The sequence below is a fragment of the Caretta caretta genome, chromosome 2 (assembly GCF_965140235.1).
Source record: "Caretta caretta isolate rCarCar2 chromosome 2, rCarCar1.hap1, whole genome shotgun sequence".
Classification (NCBI taxonomy): domain Eukaryota; kingdom Metazoa; phylum Chordata; order Testudines; family Cheloniidae; genus Caretta; species Caretta caretta.
This window is the reverse complement of record NC_134207.1, coordinates 222,591,370-222,616,624: the sequence shown is the minus strand read 5'-3', so window position 1 is coordinate 222,616,624 and position 25,255 is coordinate 222,591,370. Positions and strand designations below refer to the sequence as shown.

The 25,255-nt window shown below is 39.2% G+C and overlaps 1 protein-coding gene and 1 long non-coding RNA gene across 12 annotated transcripts in view; one reads left to right on the top strand and one right to left on the bottom strand.

Annotated features, from left to right (window-relative positions):
• The window catches only part of SGCE (sarcoglycan epsilon), a 61,857-nt gene that overhangs the window by 12,272 nt on the left and 24,330 nt on the right, over positions 1-25,255 (bottom strand). For 5 of the 10 annotated variants that reach the window (XM_048838192.2, XM_048838196.2, XM_048838195.2 and 2 more), the window contains 6 exons: positions 24,424-24,496; positions 20,225-20,423; positions 18,594-18,756; positions 8,339-8,550; positions 7,598-7,624; positions 6,689-6,877 (listed from right to left, as the gene is read on the bottom strand). In XM_048838192.2, coding sequence (XP_048694149.1) covers positions 6,689-6,877; positions 7,598-7,624; positions 8,339-8,550; positions 18,594-18,756; positions 20,225-20,423; positions 24,424-24,496 — 863 coding nt within the window. Of the gene's footprint in view, positions 1-6,684; positions 6,878-7,597; positions 7,625-8,338; positions 8,551-18,593; positions 18,757-20,224; positions 20,424-24,423; positions 24,497-25,255 lie in introns of those variants that run through there. The other 5 variants (XM_048838199.2, XM_048838201.2, XM_075125846.1 and 2 more) reach the window with 4 other exon arrangements.
• LOC125631459 (uncharacterized) overlaps positions 1-25,255 on the top strand; it is a 42,003-nt gene that overhangs the window by 1,050 nt on the left and 15,698 nt on the right. For both annotated transcript variants that reach the window (XR_007354950.2, XR_007354951.2), the window contains exon 2: positions 860-925. This is a non-coding gene — a long non-coding RNA (uncharacterized LOC125631459). The remainder of the gene's footprint in view (positions 1-859; positions 926-25,255) is intronic.

Sequence of the window (25,255 nt, the reverse complement as noted above, 5' to 3'; positions counted from 1 at the left end):
TAAATCAGAAGCCCTATCATAGGCTAACATAACTGGTGGGCTTGTGCTCAAGGCGCTAAGAGCCCATGCAAATTTGTAGGTAACATAATTGGCATCTAAAATTTAGGGTAACACTAGAGCCCCAGTCATGAAAACACCAATACACATGCTTAACTTTAATCACATGAATAATCCCACTAAAGTCAAAGCAACTATTCATCTGAGTAAAATTAAACAAGTGCATAAGCATTTGAAAGACCAAGGTCTGAGTGCATAAAGTTAGGCAGGGAAGTATCCTCTCATGGATATAGGCAAGTCCTTAAAAATGGCTAACACAACATATGGGGCATAAATATACTTTCACAGCCCAACTTCAGTTGTTTTCAATGCACTAGAAGCATACATAAATGTGCTTACCTAATCAGTTCTAATTTCTGATTATACTAGTTAGAAAAGCAAATGGAATGATACAGATAGTGCTTATCAAAATATAGAACTAAATATGTTTTAATTTAACAACTTGCTACTTAATGTGCAGAAGAAGCTGCCTTTCAAAATACAGGAAAGGCCACATAAGCCTGGACAAACTATGCAAAGCCTAATTGGTCTGTTAATTGAGGTTTGTTGTAAGCAGCCACACTTTGTGCCAGGTAGGAGAGAAATGAGAACATCCAGTATGTCAGCAGAAGCTAGGGTATGTCTAGCATAGAACATGCCACACATGTCTGCGATTAATATTTTCAGTATACTAAATCAAATCCACATAATTTCTGCATGCCTAATTGTAAAACTACAAGACAAAAAACTTAGCTGGCAGCAACCATCTTACATACAAAATACAGTATCTTAAAAGTTTTTTTTGTTTGTTTTTTTTTAACAGATGAGCTGTTTTCTGACTGACTATATCAAAGAGCAAATACGGATACAGTTTTCCAATTACGTTAGAGTAAGTTCACCCCACAAAATCCATCAGTCACTAAATATAATGGGAATAAACTGTTTTGGTAATAGAATACTGTGAAAGGATCAATGCTTCCTGCTTTAAAAATAAACACTGAGGCAAAGTCTTAGTTTCTCTTTAGCATTCATCTATCAGCAGGAGCCCTTATGCTGTGACAACATTGTATTCCAGACATACTCTCTTCTAGAAAATATGTTGTGTCCTTTCTTGAAGGAACTTCCCCTCACTGAAGTAAAAAGTAAAACAATATTCTCAATGTAACTACCAAGAATGTACATATTCAATTGATATTTATAATATACAATATTACATTTTATGGAAAAACCACAGCAACCTTCACTCCGAAATATAGGACAGCATGACAATGTTACAACCTCCATCTTTGCTACATTCTTTATTTGTATCCAATTTTATGAATACATTTCAGATGTAAATTAAATTTTTACAAAGCATCCACATTGCTTGTTTTACTACTTTGGAGTAATTAAAAGTGTAGTTCTTGTTTCCACATATAACACTTATGACAGAGATAGGGTGAAACCTCATTGAAGCTGATGGGTGTGAGAGACTCCCTTCATTCAGGATAAATATAAGAAACAGTTAAGTTCCTTATTAAAGCAAAATAGCTGAACCAATAGGAGCCACCATCCAAAACACAGGCCACATATAAGGCAGTCAGAGAATCTGAGCTATGGATGGAGGTGTTTTGCTGCAGAATGAATGCAAACAAGTGCGGGGTGTGTGGCTGGGTATTGCTTGGTGAAGGTGTTTGTGTCTTAACACCAGAAGCACAGGGAGCATGGTCCTGAGAGAGAGAGAGAATGCTTTTTGAGCAGGGTGCTGGCTGGAAAGGCAGGCCTGGAACTGTAAGCAAAGAAACTGCCTCCTGTTGTTTGGTTCCTACTGTGTTCAGGACAATGGGATTTTGTGTGCATTTGTTGTAAATAAACAAGATTGCATCAAAGAAATATCTGATTCCATTATCAATGTCTCCACCAGATGCAAACAACCCACCAGACCCTGAAAATGGGCTAGGTGCCTGGATCAAAAGAGATAACAATACATAATCTGGAAGAGGAACTAAAGAGCCTATCATCTTGACGATGATACTGACTTTGGTTCTGCTCCCATAATTCACTACATACAGGCATGCTGCTGCATCTGCAAAGAGCCCTCATTGAAGCCAGCAGCGATTCAAGAGGGCAGAGGAGTGAATTGCAGGATTGGCCCATTAGTATTGTCACTAGTATTAATTTTATTACAACAACAACTAAAATATGCTAGTACAAATCTATAGGGAGAGAAAATCCTTGTAACAAGGAGCTAGATGCGGCGATGCGGAGATGTTCCTCAGTGAGGTACGTCAAATTGTGAGGTGAACATCATGGAGACTGAGCGATACAAAGAAATCTAGAAAGGTCAGAAATGTGGTCACAAAGTAAGAATCAATTTGAAAAATTATTAACCGTCATGTGGGGCAGGGGATAACAGTTGTAAAAAAAAGATAGTTTTAAATTTACTATTTGACTGCAAGGATAGCACAGCCTGATAATGGCCTCTTGCACTTTCACTTTTCCTCAGCATGTGTTTATATCTGGAACAAATGGGCTACAATTCTGATTGTGGGCTGTGAGCATTACCATAATATAAATAATAATATTCCCCAGAGACAAAAAGTGCTATGTCATGGAGCAGGGACATGACAGTCCCTCTTAGTAGACTCAATAATGTGAGGAATGGACAACCTTCAATTCCCATTGCATTGTGGAACTACACCTAAAATGTTCCACATTTTGTTTAGTTGTGTTTAGTTTGTGTTTAGTCTCAGTACCAGTCTCAGTACCTCAATACCAACAGATAGATAAGTGGGAGGGATATCCAAGAAAATCAATAAGTATAATTAGGGGGCTGCAGAGGCATTGAATAATGAGAAAAAAGGAAAGGAACTAAATAGACAGTGGGGGAATAACATTGCTGTCTAAAACTATCTGTAAGATCTGAACAAGGGAGAGTGGTTAGAGTAGTAAATGGGGATATAAGTAAAATAACTGGAGTAATAGCTAAATGGTAGGAAAAGTTATCAAACAGAGATGTGTGAGAATGTGGAATAAATGCCCAAGAAAGGTGCAGAATTCCCCATTACATGAGACAATTAGGGTCAGATTCTAGTAACCTTATTCAAATTGATTATACCTTATTTGGTGAGTAGTCACACACCAAAATCAATTAGAGGAGTAAGCTACTACACAACTTGAATAAAGATATCATAATTTGGCCCATACAGACTGATGAAAGCACTTTAAGAAACAACCTCCTCTTGCCAGGAAGATGGACTTGCTGGGCATACACATTCTTCTCATCTCCAGCATCTTCCTTATTAATGGCAGATTTTTTCTTGAATTGATTTTCCCCCACATAAAGATAAGATAAGCAGTTTCTTTGCCTTTGTTTATAATGCTCTCAGATTTGAAAATATAACATACCTTTCAAAAATGTATGCGGGGCAGCCCTAATTTTAAACTAGAATCTTACTGAATGTTATGTATGCTGAAGAAATTAACTCCATCCTATTTTTCCCCCCCTGCATTAACAACAAAATTTATTGTGTCCTTCACATTAGATTACTCCCCACATTTGGGCATTTGCAGGTTGTTACTGTATGTTCCCTACTAATTTTGTCCAATTCTCCATTACATCTTTATAACTGAAACAGAAGCCAATCAGTGAAAGTGAATTTGATGTTTAAGTCTATTAATCACAGCAAAAATCAAAAATTATTTATTTAAAAGCACAAATAGGAATGCTTCTTGCTCTTGGAAATGTCAACTAACTGCTTACGATGAGCCAGCAGAGGGTGCATGGGAAAATGTTTTTGTGAAACTTCAACAGAAATGGCTATTTTTTGTTTTGTTTCCACTGACTTCAGAGGAAAAACAACTGAAAATGACTGCAAAGGGCTGGAGTAAGCATGTTTGAGCAGAGCAGAGGAAAGCAGAAAAATACTTTTCTAAACCAATTTATTTCATATTCTCTAATATATTTTTACATTGAGATATCTATTTAAAAGTACAGGTTGAGACAAGACTGCAACAATGTTGCCTGAGTAACTGTGGAGAGAATTTTAATCCCTTCTGTTTAATCCACTATTATGATGTTGGTATCCAAAATATGTCTTAATATTTATACAGTGTAGATATGAAACAAGATGACAGTTCTTAACTAAATGTCACTTTAGTAATATGTGTACTATATGAAATATGAATCAGAGGTAGTCCTAAACTGATACATATAATTCTTCTTTAAAATGAAAATGTTATACTCTAATGCAATGACAGTAAAGAGACACTGTTGAGATAAAAAGTAATACACAATTTTTTAAAAAGCTCCTTGTGTTACCAATTATAAGATTATTTTGTATTATCATTTTTGCTGTTTTATTTACTTTTTGTATTTCACTCAGTTTGGATAGTGAAACTTCAATTTCACTTTCTGGTTTTCCTGCATTAGCGCAATATTATTACTGAGATTTTCAACACTCAATGAAAAGGTCAACAAAAGTAGTTCTAATGTAAACATTAATTTTTTTTTTGAGAACTAGAGAAAAAATAGATTTTCTCTAATTATTGCAGTGTTCTATTTCTATTATTACAGTATTGCCAAGCATTTACAAATTATGAGTCAGGTCCCAAAGCAATCATGTTTTTTATAAAACAAAAAGAACCCAACATTTATTTAGCTACTGGGTTTTGTGCCATTAGGGTGTACTAGATAATGTTTTCAAGCTTCTCTTTGCAACCATAAAACCTACACATTTTAAATAAAAACTAAAGCTGAGATGCTCACCTAACCACATACTTCCCACAGGTAGGGCTTTAAGAAACACACCATATTGCAAGAGTTGGCAACACTGATTATCATCCTACACAAAATGTAATGGTAGAAATATTTTGACTGAGGATGCTGGAGGAGAGGTAAATATAGGTTAAGAAGGGGAATTGATGAGTGAAGTAGTGTTGATCAGGAATTTTTCAACAGACAGTGCCCTTTTTGCATAATCAAATTTTTGCCCCACAAAAAATTTCGGACAGAAAATTAAAATGACAGCTCAGTTTCACTTACAAGTGCCTTCCCAGCTTGTAGCCAGCAAACCTAATGATTTTGTTTTGGTTCTCTTGAAACATAATTTTTCTGGAACTCCCTTCCCGTTAAAATTTTTGTCCCAATTTGGGATGGGTTTCCCCCCCGAAAATGTGAAATTTTTCATAAGAATTTTCTGGCCAGCTCTAGAGTGAAGTGTCGACTGACTACTAAATGACTTAACTGCCAGCTTATTTCTTTGCTTTTTATAGTTTGTAGTGATGGAATATGCAGACTGGTCACCTTAAACCAAAGCTGACTAAACTTTTTGGTGGGGATATTTCACAGCCCCATTTCCTGTGCTGAAACCTGCAGACTTGCCCTCACCTATGTCAACCTGTGCAAACCTGTTCCCACTGCCCCACTCCACAATATGCTCTCCCTCCTGTATTGCTGGTCCCCACAGAGCTGTGGGGAGCATAGGGCTGCTCAAGGTGGAGGCCTGGAGAAGCAACATTGTGGAGGAGCAACTTGGAAGAAATTTACGTGCATATATGAAGCTGTAGGGGGAGACTCAGGATGTGCATGTAAATGAGGATACGGGGAAAGAGGCACATGGAGAAAAGGGACAACAAGGTTATAGTGGAGAGCAAGAGAAAAACAGCAGACCTGAGCTAGGAGGGGCTTTTGGGAAGGAGCAGCTATACTCTTAACAAGCTGCTTTTTCTTCCCCATTCCTATCGTCAGTGGCTCTTGCAGCTTGAAGTCCCACTTTTTTCCAATCCTCTCCTAACATACCCCTGCTGTATACCCCTATATCCCCTATTCATTTCCCTGCATCCTCATCCCACTGCTTCATGGCTCTTCACCCTTCCTTGGTTTCCTATAGAGCTGCTGTATGGTGCATTATGAGGAACTGGAAGAAGCGTCAGAATATCTGAGGAGCAAAGTGGTTGATTAAGGAAGAAGGGGAGCAAAGGTGGTGACTGGGGATATGTGGGGGTGAAAAGGTTTTTGGTGGGAGAACAAAACTGTGTAAGGAAGCTGAGGTAGTGTAGTGTTTCTGCATCAAGGTATCAATACTTAAAGAGCTCCCTCGGTATTGCTGCTTCTACTTTCCAATGGACCCAGGCAGTAGTGCCATTAGAAGCCTATGATATGCCAGTGCCTTTGTGAAGAGGCACCTGCCTCCCCAAGCATTGTTGCCTCAGTGAACCACGGTATAAACCATGATCCTCCAAGCCCTACTTTCACATCCCTGGTCACTCTTTCTACAGCCCCATCTCTTTCCCAGAGTCCAACCTTCCACCTTGACTCAGTAGAGATATGTCCAGAAGACCACAAGAGCATCAGGGATAGAGCAAGATTAATTTTTTTGACAAGCTAAGTTTTGAAGAATGGAAATGATCATTTCTGGTTTTCAGTGATGTTTTGCCTCTAGTCTGGGAGGAAGGCTGATAGCAATGGAAGTAGCTGATATATCTGCATAGTTCTGTTGGTTCATCTTAGTGAAACTAAGATTTCATTTCTGCTTTAAATGCAAATTTCAAAGCAACTTTAACTATGGAGATACATAGTACATGAATATATTCAGAGAAATAACACTGGCTTCCACAGCTAAATTGTATATCATAATCATTATAGGCATTAAAGATCTAAATTGATACTTACTGCTGTGTTTGCATTAGTGGCATGCTAGTATTATCAAAGCTGTCTGTGTGAAGAGGTGGTATAATCTCACCAGTAACTGGGTGAAACACAGGAAGTGTTGAAAGAGGCCATGCTATCTCTCTATTTTTGGACATCTCACGAAGCTCTTTGGTGGATTTCTGTATAGCACTGTGGTGGACCAACTGGATACTATGTTAAAAGGAAATAAAATACATATTTTTCTTAAAAGGGTTCTAAGAATATGGATAGTTTTGTAAAACCACTGAAAATTGTTTTTTCTTTAAAATACAAGGATTTTGATGCATACTACAGCCTATCAGTAGAACAATTATACTACAGCTTCAGTATAAAACAAATATTTAAGTTATTTAATTTTGAAAAAAAGAATTGTTCCGTCAGACTATGCTGTATGAAGAAGTATTTTTCTAAAATATCTTAGAATATGCAATCTAATGTTAATATTCCATTTATTTCCTGCTGTAAACATAAAAGTTTTGGTAACTTTTATATTGTTGTTTCTTGTGCTGGATTCCTAAATACTCACAGCAGCTTCAATTTTATGGCAGAATATTATGTAGGCACGGAATACCTTTCATGAAAGTTCTTTCATCTGTCCATTGCTTTGTAAAAATGTAGATTGGCCATCACATATGCATGAACATTAATTACATAATATTATTACTCTAAATGATTTTACATTAAACTGATCTTTATTAATTTCAAACCCTTTTTATTCTGACCTGCTAGCCTTGCCACACCTCTCTGTTTTATAGCAGCTTTCACATATATGAATTAGACTGTGAATCAAGGAGAGTGAGAGAAGAGCATGACACATGTATGAAGCATGACAAGCTACTGAGAAATGAAAATTAAATGAGAAAGAAAAATAACAGGAAAGAAGACACTTACTCTGGTGTTTGCATGTTTCTCTTTTCCCTAAAAACAAAACAAAATTTATGAATTAAATAATAGCATTGATAGTTGGAACATTAAATCTATCTGCTGATGGAAACAGTACATGATGTGGAAATGCTGACACTGATACCACCAAATTAAATTGGTAGCATTTGCCACCAGGTTAATGATAAGAACTGGATGAGCACACACATAGAGCTGTTGATACTGATGACAGACAGACAACCACACACAAGTGAATGAAAATGCAAGTTAAGGAAAAAGCTTCTGGCTAAAATAAATACTATGACAAAATAAAATCAGGGTACATGTAAGAGATGGAAGAAACTACGTTACTTGCTGCTTTTGTTTCATATGTTTGGCTTTTATAATCCTAAATTCAATTTAGGTCCTTAGCAATATTTATTTTACTAGAGTTAGGGTCTTTAAAATTAATGTTCAGTGAATGAAAATTTTAGTCCAATTAAATAATTGTCCTGAATTGGTGGGTCCTTTATTTTTATTTTACTTTTTTTGTGCATGGATGATTTAACCATTTTGAATAGAACTACAGTCCCTAAATCCATTCTCTTGGAGATTACTATTAATTTTAAAGCATGTTTAGATGGAAAATATTAAATATTTCTGCTCGTCTGTTTAAAAAGTGTTTTTATGAATTGAATGACACTTCTACAGAATGCTTTCATATGAATTATAATCTCAGAAAAATCTACAATTACTAATTAAAGTACTCACACTCCTTCCCGTCGGCAGCACATGATATAAGCAAGTATTAGAAAAAGCACCAGTGCTACTGCCGAGGGCACTGCCAGTGTAATTAGGAAATCCGAGTAATAGTCTCTGCTTTTCAGTGTATCAGACGGTGGTTTATATTCTCCACCATCAGGTAATATTCCCTCTCCACGGATCACTTCCTGATAGGTGGAAACTTGTTTTGTTTTATCAACCTGATACAAAAGAAAGACAATTACATAACCAATTAACAAATGTATGTAGAAAATGAAAAGAATTTTAACCAACCATAAATCAGAAAAAGCAACACTATACAGCACAGCATTTCAAATTATATGAAATCTCACATCTCCATTTATTTTTCCAAAGACTTTTTCACGTAAGGTATTCCATTGTCTTAATTCCCATTAAAGACCAAATCACAGAAAATGCTCATTGACCACTGCTGTGACTACCCCAAAATAGTGACAATTTGTTATGTGAACTGGACTGAGACCACCAATTAATTTTATTTAAGACACTCAATAGCTACCAAATAACAGCATTGGTCAATGAGCATACAATAAACTCTCTGAAAAATTATCGAAGTCAGAAAGCTACCAAATAACCATTTTCTGGTCAATATCACCCAGGACAAGCTTTTGTACTTTTAACTAGAGCTAGGGAAATTTTACAGTCAAAATTTTTTTTGGTGAAAAATGATGATTCAGCGATACAAAAACAATACTCAAATTAGTGTCAATTTAATCAAATTGTTTATGGGGGGGAACACCCCCAACATTCTGAAAACCTGAAATGTTTCATTTGGATATTTTCAAAATGAAAGTTTTGATTTTATTTGAAATAACTTCTAATTTCAAATTTTCCTTTGATTCTAAAAAGAAATAAAATACAAAAAGAAACACTGACACAATTCATTTTTTTAACTTTTTGATTGGCTGAAAATTTCAAAAGTTTCATTTTTGGTTCAAGCGGAAAATTTTTTTTTGGAACTGCCGTTGAACCAAAGAAACTCATCATTCACCCTTCTCTTCTTGTAACATAAAGCAGAAAGGGTGTATATATCCCATTATTAATTCCCTCAGACATCCAATTCCCCAGTTTTTGATAAAGTAATATTTATATCCTGCTTCTGTTCAATTATTCATCCCATTCACACTCCCAAAGTGTACTGTACATCACTAGAAAGTAGAGGAAAGAAGCAATGTAGCACTTTCAAACCCCACTAAAAGGGGGAAATTAATGTAATCAACTACTGTATAACAGTAAAGCTCAATTATTTAGTATTAACTTCACCGTAAGGGATTTTTAATCTAATTATGTGCCCTGGTTGTGCTTGTGCTTATTCAATCTGAATATAAAATAAAATAATCCCATATAGTAACATATATGAACTAGTAGACTTCAGAATATAATTAATACATAAGGTGAATGTTTCTTTCATTCATTTAAATCTAGGTAACAACAAACGCATTCATTTCATTAGATGAAATATTGCCTTATCGATTATTGGATAATTTAGAAGATCAGCATAAAGTGACAAACTAAAACTTAAAAAGACAAATATTAAAAAGATTACTAAAATATTTATTCAGTAGCTGAATAGTTGTACAAATGAAAATAGTAATTTTAAAAAATTGTTGACTAGAAGACCATTATCTCCAAATAATCTGACATCACTAAAAATAGGTATTTTAAAAGCACTTTTGAAGACTCATTCTAAACATTGCCATAGCACAAGACAGATATTTTTGATCAGCCATATAAATGAAGTTAGAGGATCTATTCAAAGTTCTGGTTTCACCAAATTAAAGAAATTTTGCTGATCTTCAGATATATTGTAAGTAACACTTCGACTAACCCATTCTCATTTTGCATTATTTTATTTTACATAAGGAAGTGTGACAAAGTTCCTCCTCTACCTTGGTGGGTCTTGCGCTTATTGGCAGATTTGCTCGCCTTGGAGCTTCACGGCAGCCCTCAATTTGGCTGTTTTCGTGAACCCACAGTCCAGGTCAACTCCTCCTGTGTCTGACCAGGAGTTGGGAGGATTTGGGGGGCCCGCCCCCTACTCCAGGTTCCAGCCCAGGGCCCTGTGGAATGCAGCTGTCTAGAGTGCCTCCTGGAACAGCTGTGCGACAGCTAGAACTCCCTGGGCTACTTCCCCATGGCCTCCTCCCAACACCTTCTTTATCCTCACCATAGGACCTTCCTCCTGGTGTCTGATAATGCTTGTACACCTCAGTCATCCAACAGTATGTGTTCTCACTCTCAGCTCCTAGCGCCTCTTGCTCCCAGCTCCTTACACACGCACCACAAACTGAAGTGAGCTCCTTTTTAAACCCATGTGCCCCGATTAGCCTGCCTTAATTGATTCTAGCAGCATCTTGATTGGCTGCAGGTGTTCTAATCAGCCTGTCTGTCTTAATTGTCTCCAGAAAGTCCCTGATTGTTCTGGAACCTTCCCTGTTACCTTTCCCAGGGAAAAGGGACCTACTTAACCTGGGGCTAATATATCTGCCTTCTATTACTCTCCTGCAGCCATCCGGCCCGACCCTGTCACAGAAGTAAGATTAAATATATAAATGTATTTATTAAGAAACAGATCAATAGCAAATATCAGATTACTGTAATATAAAAATATGTCCTTTCAATTTATTTTATTAAACACTAATTTTTGTTATTTGATAAAATAAATCCAAAAGACCTACTTTTATATTACAATAATCTGGTTATTGGCTATTGATATATTTCTTAATAAATACATTTATATATTAAGCACATTTCTTAAATACCAAAAAGTAAACCCTGCCCTGTGTTGCACAAATGTGTTATGAATGACTGGAAAAAGGTTGTAAAACGTCTCTCCTACCTGTTCCTTTGCCCCTAGTTGGTATTCAAAGGAAGTGAACCTGGATACAGTACTGAGGGGGACACAGTCTGCTCCTGCCTCTCAGCCACTAGCGCTAGCCACTGCATTCAGCAGTTTGTGCTTGCCGGGGATGTACAGATCCATCCCAAAGGACAAGAAATGGTTACTTGCAGTAATTGGTTCTTTGAGATGTGATGAAGCCATGTATTCCACTTAAGTGTGTGTGCACCCAGTGCACTGGAGCCAGAGAATTTTGTCTAGTAGTACCCATAGAGGGGCGGTATTCACACTCATGGCCATAGTCCCTCCCCTGGCTATATGAGGCAGCACTGCCCTGAGCCCCCTCAGTTCCTTGGCACCGAGTGCCCAAAGACTAGACTCCAATACAGAGGGGACAGAGGATTAGTCATGGGGTACACATCTGCATCACATTTTGAAGAACCACATTTACAGTAAGTAACTATAACTTCTTTTTCAAGTAGATGCAGCTGAGTATTCTACTTAGGTGATTCGCAAGCACCCCAGGAGGCAGAGCTCCAAGTCCACCTAAACAAGGATTGCAGGACTGCCCCCTACCAAAGCTTGCATCTGCCCTGGAAGATGCGGTAATGGCATAACGGTTCATAACTGTATGTATGGATGACCACGTAGCAGCCCTGCAAATGTCCAAGGTTGGGACATCACTGAGGAATGCTATTGACACAGCTTGCACTCTCACCCACTGAAGCCATTTCATATGCAGTCTTGATACAGGAGGATATCCATTTAGAGAGAGTCTGTGAAGAGACTCTTGCCCCTTCATACGATCTGCATATGACACAAATAGCTGAGGCACAGCAGGAAACTGTTTAGTCCTGTCCAGACAGAAGGCTAAATGTCCCCTGACATCTAATGTATGAATGTGCTGCTCCTCTGGAGATGAATACAGCTTAGGAAAGAACACTGGTAAATATACTACTTGGTTCAAATGAAACCGAGAAACCACTTTAGACAAAATTTTCAAGGTGTGATTGTAAAGTCACTTTATCGGTAGAGAATTGTGTGCATGAAGGTTCTGCCATCAGAGCCTGCAACTCACAGACTCTCCCTGCAGATGTTATCACAAACAGGAATGCAGTCTTCTGACACAAAAGCGGAAAGGGAGAAGATACCAGGGGCTCAAATGAAGGTCCCATTAAAACCGCTAGGACCGTGTTAAGGTGCCACAGAGGAATCAGCTCACGGACTGGAGGATGGAGATAACGAAGACCTTTTAAGAATCTTGCTACTGTGGCACTGGACAAGACTGATTGTCCCTGAATAGGGGGGATGAAACGCTGATATTGCCGTCAAATGTACTCTCAATGAGCTAAGCACAAGGCCCAATGACTGAAGGTGCAGCAAGTACTCAAAGTTGTCCTGAATAGAAGGCAGCACTGGTTAAACTCTGCGGGCCAACAACCACACCAAAAATTGCTTCCATTTTGCCAAATAGGTTGAGCCCTGCATGAATACAAAATCTGTATCCACATCCGATCTGCAATCCGCAAAAATGATCCACAGATATCCGCATCCATGGATGCAAAGCAGATACCTGCAGATTTGCAAGGCTCTGTGAATAGGCCATTCTGGTAGAGGAATTTCTACCGTTGAGTAGGACCTGTTGAACAGCCATAGAACACCACAATTCCTCCTTGTTTAGCCATGAAGCAGGGAACTGAGTATGGGATTTAAAGTGTGACCATGATTCTGTGTGAGTAGGTTTGGATAGAGAGGAAAGGGTATGGGAGGCTGAACTGACAGTGCTAGAAGGCCAGAGAAACAGCACTGTGTCAGCCACACTGGGTCAATGAGAATGAGCCTTCAGCTTGAGGATGACCTGTGGAATGACTGGGATTGGGGGAAAAGCATACAGACGTGCTAACTGGAGCCAAGATAGAAGATGTCAAACAGGGAGTCCAGTCTGAGGCCCTCTTGAGAGCAGAACAGATGACATTTCCTGATGTTGCTTGTAACAAACAAGTTGATCATCGGAATGCCCTAAGCCGCAAAGACAATCCGGAGCACACTTGTCTTCAGGGACCACTCATGATTCAGGGAAAAATTCCTGCTGAGATGGTCTGTGAGATGATTCTGGACCCTGGGCAAGTGGTCAGCAATTGGCATGATACTCTCCTCGATGAAGAACTGCCACAACCTGATTGCCTCTTGGCAGAGCATCCTGGAGTGTGTGCCCCTTTGCCTGTTCACATAATACTTACAATAACACTGCAATATATGTGAACAAACCACTGAGCCCCCGATACAGTTCAGAAAAGTGTGACATGCACCACAGATGGCCAGAAGCACCGGTAAATTGATATGCAGTGAGGACTCCTGCTCTGAATACAGACCTTGAATGTACAGCAACCCCAGATATGCTTCCCAGCTCATCAGGGAGGCATCTGTGACAACAGACCTGGTTGATAAGGGCCAGATGAAGGGAACTCCCTGACAAACATTCTCTAGAAGTGTCCACCATTGCAAAGAGTCCAGGACCAGTGGAAGGAGACAGACAACTCTGTCCAAAGAGTGGTACAGTAAACTGTCCTGAGCCACATTTTAAGGGTGCAAAGGTGTAACCATGAAAACTGGAGCCACATGTCTGCTTGCCTCAGGCACATCTGGACTGTCATAGAAGGCTGAGACTGCAGACTTAGGAAAAGGTGGTGAATCACTTGAAAACGGTCAGTTGGCACAAATGCTCTCAAACTCATAGAGTCTATGAGGGCTCCAATGTATTCAATTTTCTGAGTGGGAAATTGACTCTTCGGTGTTTAGGATGAGACCCAGACAGTCAAGCAAGCACAGTGTAGTGTCAACATGGGAAAGGACTTCCTCTATGGGCCTGCTCCTCAGTAACCGGTTGTCCAGGTATGAGAAAATGTGCAATCCTTTCTTCCTGAAGTATGCCATCCCTACGACCATGCATTTGGTAAAAACCTGAAGCGCAGAAGAGAAGCCAAAGGGAAGCACCATACACTGAAAATGGTGCTCTGCTATCATGAATCAAAGACATTTTCTGTGGCTTGGCAAAATCATCACATGAAAGTAGGCATCCTGAAGGTCCAGAGCAGCAAACCTGTTGTTCTGAGAATGCAGGAAAGATAGTTGACAGAGTGACTATTCAGAACCTCATGTAGCTTATATATTTCATGAGGCTGTACAGGTCAAGTACGGGTCTCATCACTCTCTTGGATTTGGGCACCAGAAAGTACTGGGAATAAAATCCCTGACCCTGGTGTTCCAGCAAACCCTCCTCCACAACCCCCAAAGCCAATAGCTTGTGAATCTGCTCTCATAAGAGGGGTCCCTGAAGAGGGACAGGGAGGATAGGTGGCAGGGAGCCTGGAAAGGAATTGGAGGGCCTAGCCCTCCTAAGAAGGTGCTTAGGACCCAGCTATTGGTGGTGATCAAACCCCAAGCATTGTTTGGGGACAGGCTGGATCTCTTTCACAGTAGGGGTGGGGAAAAGACAGTGATGACTGGAATATTGCTCTGGACCAAAATGGTCCAGAAGAACAGGGAGGAAAGGTGAGGGGTGCGGGGGGAAGGTGTGTTGACTGGCCAAACCCTGGTCCCAAATGCTGCCTCCTCTGGGACCTATGCCCCTTTCTGGGGAAGTCCCCACTGTTGTGGGTTTAGGATGGGGGTGGGGAGGCTGCCCAAATGTGCACTGAGAATGATGCTATTACTGTTGACCACTGTAGTGGTGCCTCTGCACTGCACTAGAGTCCCTGAAGGAGTGCAGAGTCTCATCTATCTTGTCCAAAAAAAAGCACTCGGTTGCACATAGGGAGAATGCCTGAATTTTACAGCCAGGCTGCCCTTCTCATGGTCACTGCTGAGGCCATCACTCTGGTGATGTATCCGTGACATCCAGTGTGGACTGCAATAAAGCTTTAGCTACCAAGCAGCCGTCAGTGATAAATGCCTGAAATTCCTCAGGCAGCTGGTCCACAAACTTAGACATAGCCATCCAGTTCACAAAATCAGATTTGGACAGGAATACCTTCTGATTAACAATGCATATTTGCAAGAAAGAGAAGATGTAAATCTTCTTACCTGTCATGTTCATCCATTTAGTCCTTATCCTTGGGAGTGGATTTAAATCTGCCCTGCCAGGCTCTATCATTCACTGCAGTTACATCTAGGGAATCTAGGGCCAGATGTGAGTAAAAATCCTCAAATCCCTGCACCAGAATGAAGAAGCATTTCTCCATGCACTTTACAGTAGGCAATACCAAAGCTGGCATGTTCCGGAGAACCTTAGCAGGCTCTAGGAGCACATCATTAATAGGGACAGCGACTCTCCCCGGGGCATACTGCTGCAGGATATCCAACAACTTATGGGTATTCTCCTTCAAGAACTCTCCTTGAATATCCAAGAAAGCAGCCAGGTACCACAGAAGGTCCTGGTACACCTTGAAATCCTCTGGTACCAACAGAGAGGAAGAGCCAGGCACTGTGGAATCGTCTGGGGATGAAGATGAAGTAGTTAACTGTGCCAGGGCCAAATCCTGCTACAGGACTGACAGATCTAGATAGGATGATACTGAAGGCTCTTCAGGAGGAAGGTGCACCTTGGGCCTGTGGCAGATCAATGGTCACCACCACAGACCTGCCCAGTATCTTGCCTTAGAGCAAGACGGGAAGTGGGAGCTACATGACTGAGGCGTATCCCATGCATTCCATGGAGGCCACTGATATGGGTAAGTCATTGGTGATCAGTAGGCCCCATCCCATGAATGGCCCCCACTGAGGGTCAGGTGATGAAGTGCAAGAGGAGAAAGATCTCAACCTGAACGCCAAAGAGTCCTGGGCTTCAGGGATAAGGTGGAGCTAGCCTTGAGGGATAGAGCAACCAGTCTGACTCACCCGTAGCCCAGAATGAACAGATGCAGAGGGTGGAAATGGTGCTGCCGGCACCAAGTATGTCTCCATCATTTCCAGTGCCAGAAACAGAGCCAATCCTGAAGTTGGCACTGGTACCAAGGTGAAAGACTGCTGAAGTGGAGGGCGGTGAGTGCCACCATGGTAACACATTGGTGGCGCTGACAGCAGGGGTGCCAAAGAAGTTTCCGGTGCCCAGGAGTTCCCTTGTGCCAATCCCGGCCCCCACCAGACTTCTACTGTGGAAGGGAAACATTGGGGTACAGGGCTGACAGACTCACGGGTTCACTCACTGGATATAAATTATGCGGGCCTGGCAAAGTCCTGGACCAAGGGAAAGGTCAGGACATAAAGGCAGAGGAAGTCAGTTGCTGCCCTATACAATGCTGACACAGAAAAAGCTGGTGCTGGCATCACCTTCATTGGTACTGGACTCAACGGATGCCCTGGAGCCAGAACCAGAATTGACAGTACGGGGTCTCTGACCTTCCTGCTTGGTACCTGGGAACAGTTAATGGGACCTGCTGCATCCTGTGCAGCGGCATTCACACCATGCTAGTCCAGACTCCTTCTGGAGGAGGCAGATGAGTCCCCACGTGATTTGGAGTGACCTCGATCAGTCTTATGTGACCTTTTCCTGGGCGCACTTGATTGAAAGCGACTCCCTTGTCTCTTTGGAGAGGCACCAGCTCCAGAGTCTGAAGTGGCAGCACCTTCAGAACCCAAGGGCAATCTCCAATCCAACCTCAGTGCAGAAGCAGGCCGCCTTGCCTGGTCGAGCAAGTGCTGCTTTAGATGAAGATCCCTTGCCACCCAAGTCCATTTTGTGAATGATTTTCAAATTGAATACCACTCCTTGACATAGGCTTCGCTTAAGCACAGCAAGCACCATGTATGGAAATTGTTGTTGGGGATCGCTCCCCCACATGACAGACAATGTTTAAACCCTAGTTAAACTAAAGCTAACTAACACTAAATCTAACTGTCACTATACTAAGGGTACTAATTAACTATACACAACTAGAAAAGTCACTAAGACATAGAGAGATTGTGAGGTTAGGAACTATACAGAACCCCAACTCCAGCCACGGGTAGTAAGAAGGAACTGAAGGGGGTTGTAGTGGCACCGCCTCATATAGTCAGGGGAGGGACTTTGCCCAGGAGGCGCAAGTGTCACCCCTTCTAATGGTATTGCTGCCAAAATTCTCCGGCTCTGCTCTGTGTGCACATGCACCTAAATGGAATACGGGGCTACATCTACTTGAACAAGAACTGAATGCACATTGATACCAAATTGTAATTGCCATGACTTTTTTCCCTCCCAATGACACTAAATCATGAGATTCGTATTTAGTTTATCTGCTGTCACTCCCAAATTTTTCATCAATTCACTGTTTACAGAGGTTTGCTTCCTTGCCCACCAGCAATTTTTATCTAAAGCCAAGTCAACACTAGAGACCTTACAGTGGCACAACTGTACCAATGCAGCTGCGCCTGTGTAAGATCGCCTGTGTAGCCGCTCTATGCCAATCGGAGAGAGTGCTCTCGTTGACATAATTAAACCACCCTCAACAAGAGACGATAGCTATGTTGGCGGGAAATGCTTTCCTGCGGACATAGCACTGTGCATACTACCACTTATGCCAGTGAAACTTATGTCGCTCAGGGGGTGTTTTTTTTCACATCCCTGAGCGACATAAGTTTTGTTGACATAAGTGGTCATGTAGGCATGGCCTAAGTTGCTTGTTACCAGAAATATAACTTTACTTTTATTATTACTGAATTTCATCTCATTGCATTCAGTTGACTGTTCTAATCTTTCCCTGTGACTTCGCAGTTTTGTAACATCATTCTCCTGCTACTTGTCCAGTTTTGATATTGCTGGTATATTCAATGAATGTTAATTTTACAATCATCTAGATCATTAATGAAATAAAGTTGCATTGGTTTAAATGTCTGGCCTTTTGTGGTGAATCACATGACATTGTTCTTCGTTAAAAGTCTTGTGATTAATAAACACTTCCTGATACTGTGAATCAGCTCTTAAATTAATCCATTTAATGGTATATTACTATGTATCCAGTGTTTAAACAGGTTTTTATGTGGCACTATAATGAATGCCTTACTGAAGTCCAAGTGCTGTATAGGTCTTCAACATTCCTTTTGTACTTCACAAGGTAATTAAATTTGTTTGGCACAACTTATTTATAACTGGAAGTTTTGTGGGGGCTTTTGTTAAATTCAGTCTTCATTTTAACATAGTCTTCATTTTTTTTAAATTTGGAAGTGTGATTTGTCTTTTAATTGTGCAGGCAAATATAAATCAAAAGATGGCAAATAAGTTTTCTATTCACTTCTCTTGCTGCAAGCACTGCCAAAAAAGGGGGTCAAGAAACATGCCATCCCAGAAGTGCTCTAAAGAAGAACTGCTGCCAGTAAATACTCTGCTGATGCAGGGCAAGGAAAGTAACTCACCAAAGAGATTTTACACCAGTCAATATTGAACTGAGTACGAAATTTTTTATCACACGTTATTACAGGTTCCATTTCTTGGCTGCATCTCAGCTGATTTTGTGGATTTTCCACTTCTCGTAAGCATGAGGAGAATGGAACATCTGCACCAACCATAACATAGACACTGCAGAAAAAGATGTGTGACAAAGTGTCACCAGGATATCCATTAATAAATAAATATCTGATGAACACAGTCTAGTCCTGTGCATTCCAATAATCACCATAGTTCATTTCTAAAACAGCTAATTGTGTTTTATAGGCTATGACATCACTTTTTCCAATGTAGCCACAATGAACTGGGACCAAACTGTTTCTCTAGCTACTTATTACATTCCTACTACTGCTTGAGTGTACTGTGTGATTATGACTAGCAGTAGTCAGTTTTCATTAAAAAAATTTATGAAGCTCAAAGTTCAGGATTTTGAGGTAAAAACAGCAATAAATCATTGATAAAGTACTTTAGGAAGTTCTGTTAAAATAGTTCCATTTCATATAAGAGAATTTTGCTCAGCATAGCATTCTTGAAAATTCACTTCTTCCCACGTATAAATTGTAAAATGTATTTGAAAATGCTTTAAATTAGAACTGCAATTTATTATTGATGCCAACCTGCCAAAACATCCAGCTTCTCTCAACAAATTCCACAATACAGTTATGCACTGTCAATTACAAAATTTTGAAACATACTGAAAGCAAAGTGTGGGACAAAACAAACTGATTTTAGTGTCAAAGTAAATAAAACAAGGGCTACTGTACTGATACTATTATTCATTTTCATACTTATCTCAATTGAAATGAATAAATGAAACTATTACAGAATATAATCTGCTGCACCAGAAAGTCACAGAATCCAGGGACCTTGAAGACATTGTTCAATGAACAAACTTCACTGATACCTTACTTGGGGGTTGGGTGCCAGATTTTCTTTAGCTGCTGTTCAACTGTAACGACAGACTTCAAGAAGCCTCTCCATCAAAAAAACACTAAAAAAGGAAAATTTTGCTCAAGGCATATTTCTCCTGTAAGTTCTTATCTGTATATTAAAAAAAAAAACTCCTAAAACTTCTAATGCAAAGGCACGAGCCCCTTCCCAAGCAATATTAATCAGTGAACTCTAAATTTAAGAGCTATTGTATTGGAAGATGTAGCTTTAAATGTGCCTGTGATGTTTGGAACAGAATGCAGCTGAGCTAATTTTAAGTTTTGTGAGGTCTATGTTGTAAAACTTCAGAGTCATGAATCAAAATTACGCTCTGCAGTTACTGGGATATAAAACTGGAATTGTAGATTAAGAGTCTTATTTCCTTCCACCTGTTTTGTAAGCAGGGAAAACTGTTAATGTTTCTTTGATTGTAAATTCCCAGCACCTAAGGTCAAAAGACCTTGATCCCCCCCATCTGGGGCCTCTGGGAACTTATGTATTTGTAAATGTAATAACAATTTCCAAAAGTTTGTTCTTTAAAAAGTAACTTCCAAAAAGTCTTGAATGCCTGAAAGGAACATTAAACACTTCAGTGACACTTATTTTGAATGCTAAAGACTTATAAACAGATTAGATATATATAGATATAGATATATATGCATGTGCTTACCCCTCTTTCATATCATTAATAGGAAGTGGAACTCTGCCTCCCCTGTCTAGAGCTGAGGTGATGTTTATAGCATTCAAACGCTCTGGTTGCCACACATTTTTCACTGCTCCAAGAAAATCTCCAAGAACCTCACTTGCTAACATTTCTTCTACATTCATATTCTTTATGAAGAACTCCGCTTGATATGGTAAAGGAAAATCTAGTTTGTGAAGGAAAGAGTTATGTCTTTACTACAAAAGATCTAAAATGGTGGTTGAGTACTGCACTACTGATTTATGAAAGAAGACTGAGGAGGCACCTTCCTAAAATCCTTTATGATATCAAGTTATATTCTGAATCTGATCTGGCCACTCTTGTTTAATTATCAAACTATGTTTATTTATAATAGCACCAACTATTTTTTAAAGAAACATTCAAGCTTTGCCCTATTTATGGAGCTATTGGCAACCTGCAAATAACCTGAGGGCTGATCCTCAGCTGGTGTAAATTATCATAGAGCTGTGACTTCAATGAAGCTATGACAATTTACATCTGCACAGGATCTGCCCCTGAAGACAACACTTAATCTGCATTAAGTGAAGAAAATTGCAGCTACCCTACTCTTGGGCAAAGAGGAGTGGCCTGCAATGACTACAAGTCCCAGCCTGCAATGTTTCATACCCTGACCTGAGTGGCATGAGATGATTCATTCAAGATGAAATATTGTAGGCTGGAACCTGTAAATGCAATAGGCCACAATTCCATGTTGAAACTGAAGGTGATGACAGCCTATATTGTAGGTCCCACTTTAGTTTCCTCCTGTCTAAGTAATCAGTAACTTCAAAATGCACAAACTGTCCACACCCACAATTAGAATGGTTTGCTAAATGTTAAGGAGAGCTGGGCAAATAACTGATTTTTCAGCTGGATGGCAGTTCTGAAATATGTTAAAAAAATGAATCAGTTTGGTCAAACCAAATCTGATTTTTTTCTGACTTTTCAATTAATTGAGAAATTCCATATCAGGTATATTTTAGAGCAGGAATTCAAACCTCTATCTCCCATATCCCAGGTGAGTGCCCTTACCACTGGGCTCAATATTATAAGGGCAGTAGCAGAAGCAGCAGCATCATGACCATTACCACCACAACCTTCACCTCCTCTTCCTCTGGTTGTTTTGTGAATGGTCAAAATTATGAGTGTCAAATTCATAGAATCATAGAATCATAGATTCTATGAAGAATCATAGATTCTTCAGGTTGACCAAAACAGATTTTTCGGTGAAAACTCAATTTGCCTAAAAAAGTTTGCCCAGTTCTACTTTTAAGCCAGATCAGTGGTGTTGGTATTTTTAAGGTGACTTATATTGTTTTCAGTTTTGAACTGTGACTTGTTTGCAACTTGGTTAACCTGAAACATCTACTTTTTTAAATGTAAAAGTTACCACAGAACATTGTCTGCTACACCTGGGTGCTGCAGTTTTGTGTGCCACTATTTTTGTGGCATTGTGCATTTGCATCCTGTGCACACTCATAAATTCAATATGCACATTTCATTTTTTCTCCATAGACAGATATTCTAAAAGCACCGAGAGGAGGCCAGGAGTAGTGGTCAGAGCTCTGATAAAATAAAAAGCCTTTTTTCAAATATTAAAGAAAAACCACAGGAATTTTCATTTTACAGGTCTCATTAACTCAAATTACATGTATTTATGTCTTGTTTTCTGATTTTACAGACTTCTGAATATTTTACTTACACTGTTACATACTGCAATCGGGTAACAAACTGTATTGAAGGACACAGGTTTTCCTAAATGAATATCAATATGCTTCATTTTTAAATCCTTTCCACTCTTCTTGGAGATGCTATTTGATTTTTTCACTTGGTTTATTTATTTAGTTTTACACTGGCTTTTAAATTTAGTAAAACAGGACTTTCACAATCTTTCATGATAAAACAGACGTTATTAGTTAAGTATGATAGGGTATTTTGTACAAATCAACATAGTAACATTATGAAGATGAAAGGGATGTTCACAATGCAGAAAATTTGAGGAGAAAAAATGAATGCAAAAAATTGTTGCCTGGCATTTTTCCTTTTGCTACTTTTAGAATAGATAGATGCTTTGTGATCACATACCAGTTTTCTTTCTGAGTTTTTATGACATCTGTCTATAACTGTGGAATTGATTGTCACACATTCAGCATTACGATTTAACTGCAGTGAATCATTTCACAATTACCTAAATGCATTTGGGGGGGATTTTCTTCTTCTGGTGATACATCAGCTATTGACCTCTATATGTTGTGGGGATTTAGCAATAAAATAAGTAGTAAATTCAAGAGGCATATCGAAGTTAAAAGCCTGTGCGTTGCTTTTAAAATCTAGGGAATGAAGGCTTGGTATTCCAGTGCCCTGAGCCATCGTTCTGATTCTGCAATGCACTTAAGCACATGCTATAAGTTAAGCATATGAGCAGTTCCATTAAAGTTAATGGAACTAACCACGTGCATAAAGTTAAGTATGTGCTTAAATGCATTGCTGGATTGAGGCCAAAATGCTCAGCACACTACACTGTTGGTCCCTATGACAATTTGAAAAGGAAGAAGAAAAAAGCGACTATTGCTTTGTGGAACCCCTCTGTTTTTCTGATAATGGGACATATTCTCTACTCAATGTAAGTATTACGCTGCCAGTGACAAGAATAGGAGTTCTGTATGTGGAATAGGAGATAACATATCCAATGTGTTTACATAATAAACTAAAAGAATGTAGAGAAGCTGCTCCCAGAAAAAGCAGCAGTAGGTAAGGATTTTTATTTGCAGGGAGAGCCAACGAGAATATATAACAGGAAAAGTGTGGAAGAGAATGCAGCCCTTTACCTTATCTCATAAAACATTCTGTTATGTGCTTCTCTTGGGACAATTTCTTTTGTGTATGACACTTGTTTTGCCTATCCATTGAATACCAAATCAATGGAAATTACATTTCTTTACCACTTATGCTCCTTTTTTGACTAACCTGCACTCTCATCTACATTTCTGCTGAATGTGGCCCAGAGAACCAGATTCTGAACTCAACAACACTGTAGGTCTGGAGCAGTTCCACCGACTTCAGAGCTGCTCAAGATTTTCACCAATATAAACGAAATTAGAATTTAGCTCATTCTATTTATTTGGAGAATTTTTATCAATGACGGTTGATAGAACATGCAACTAGCTGTTTTGCAAGGCAACCTGAATCTTTAAGGTCATTGCTTGTCTAAAGCATTTGATATTATGAAATTCATTGTCTTTCATAAAGACATTAAAAAAGCATATTGGGCCTCCCTGCCTCCATTTCAAAATCCAACATCCACTATTGCGGATGACAAAATTGTATAACTCAATTTACCTCAATGAAGCAGTACTTGATTATGTCACTGCTTAATTTGACCCAGTGTCCCTAACTTTGCAAAAAGTTTTTCATTCTATGCTTTAAATGTCTAATCCTCCAGTTAGATCAGGGATCAGCAACATTTGGCACGTGGCCCATCAGGGAAATCCTCTGTTTGGCTGGGACGGTTTGTTTACCTGCAGCATCCGCAGGTTCGGCTGATCCTAGATCCCACTGGCCGCAGTTCTCCGTGCCAGGCCAGTGGGAGTTGCAATCGGCTGAACATGCGGATGCTGCAGATAAACAAACCATCCCAGCCTGTCAGCGGATTTCCCTGACGGGCTGCGTGCCAAAGGTTGCCGATCCCTGAGTTAGATATATCTTTCATTAACCAACTGATATGCAAAATAATGCTGACATCCCTGCATGTTTCTTTGTCTTTTTAACTTCAAAGGCTTGATGCACTTCTCAAATACAGCTCTCACTACTATTGGTTTCAAAACAAATACTTTGCAGAAGAAGAGCGATATCCCTTGTATGTGGCATAGGTGTAGAAAATATACAGTTTGGTACAATCTGGTTCCAAAAGCAAAAAAATTAGCTCTTCAGAAGAATTTTTAAGAACAGGGCATAAATCAGCCCTGGTTAAAATGGTTTAGCAAAAAATAACAAACAGGATGAATCAGGACAGGGAAGTTTCCCTTACCTCCTCCTCACCACTCATGCTTTTAGTTGAAACACTGCTTAAAGTTTGACAATATTTTATCAAATCTTAAAAATCATGTAATCTTAACAATTTATCACTTATACAATCTAGAGTGCTGCAAAATCTCTTCTGTACATACCTTCTGCTGACATTATATTGATGATCAAGTTATGCCTTGCAGTCTCAAAGGTGCGCCTGTTATAAGCAGTGATCTGGAATAAAAACAGATGATACTAAAATGGTAGTACAAATATGAAAACCAAAATTAATTAATTCAGCATAGAAAAGTATTGTTTTTCTTAAATTAAAAGTATTCACTAATATATATAATTATTTTTATTTTTGAATACTAAAAAAATAACCTCTATGGACTATAAATGTAGAAACATGAAAGATGAATGAGCAGGCCTACTGGCTTTGATGGAGCACTGTATTAAATAAAGACAGCTTATTGGGATTTTCAAACTAGTCTATATAGTTATTTATACTGCACTAATATTCTCAGATGCCACATGGATAACATATTTACATACAAGTGGTAAGCCTACCCTAGTCCTGTATTCTTTTCTCTCTCAGCTCCATTTCAGGAACAAGAGGGAGCAGTTTGTTTCGTTTTTTTTTCCCGTATTTTTTTCTTGTTTTATTGACCTAAGTATGATAAAGTCGAAGAGTAGAGATGGGTTCTGTGTTTTGTCCTGAAGGCTGCAAGGTTTCTATTCATGCTTAGCTCCTGGTGGAGCTCACCTAACTGGTGATATTTATAGGAAAAAACACTGTAAGGTCTTTGGGACGGTGACCATCTTTTAGGTTTATATTTGTACAGTGCCTAGCACAATGGGACCTTGATCCATGAATGGGGCTTCTAGGCACTATCATAATACAAATAATAAGAATGCCAGGGTCTTTATCTTTAGGTGGTTTGAAAGCTAGTGGGAAATGCAGAGTATATGTTCCTTATTTCTGGAAAAATA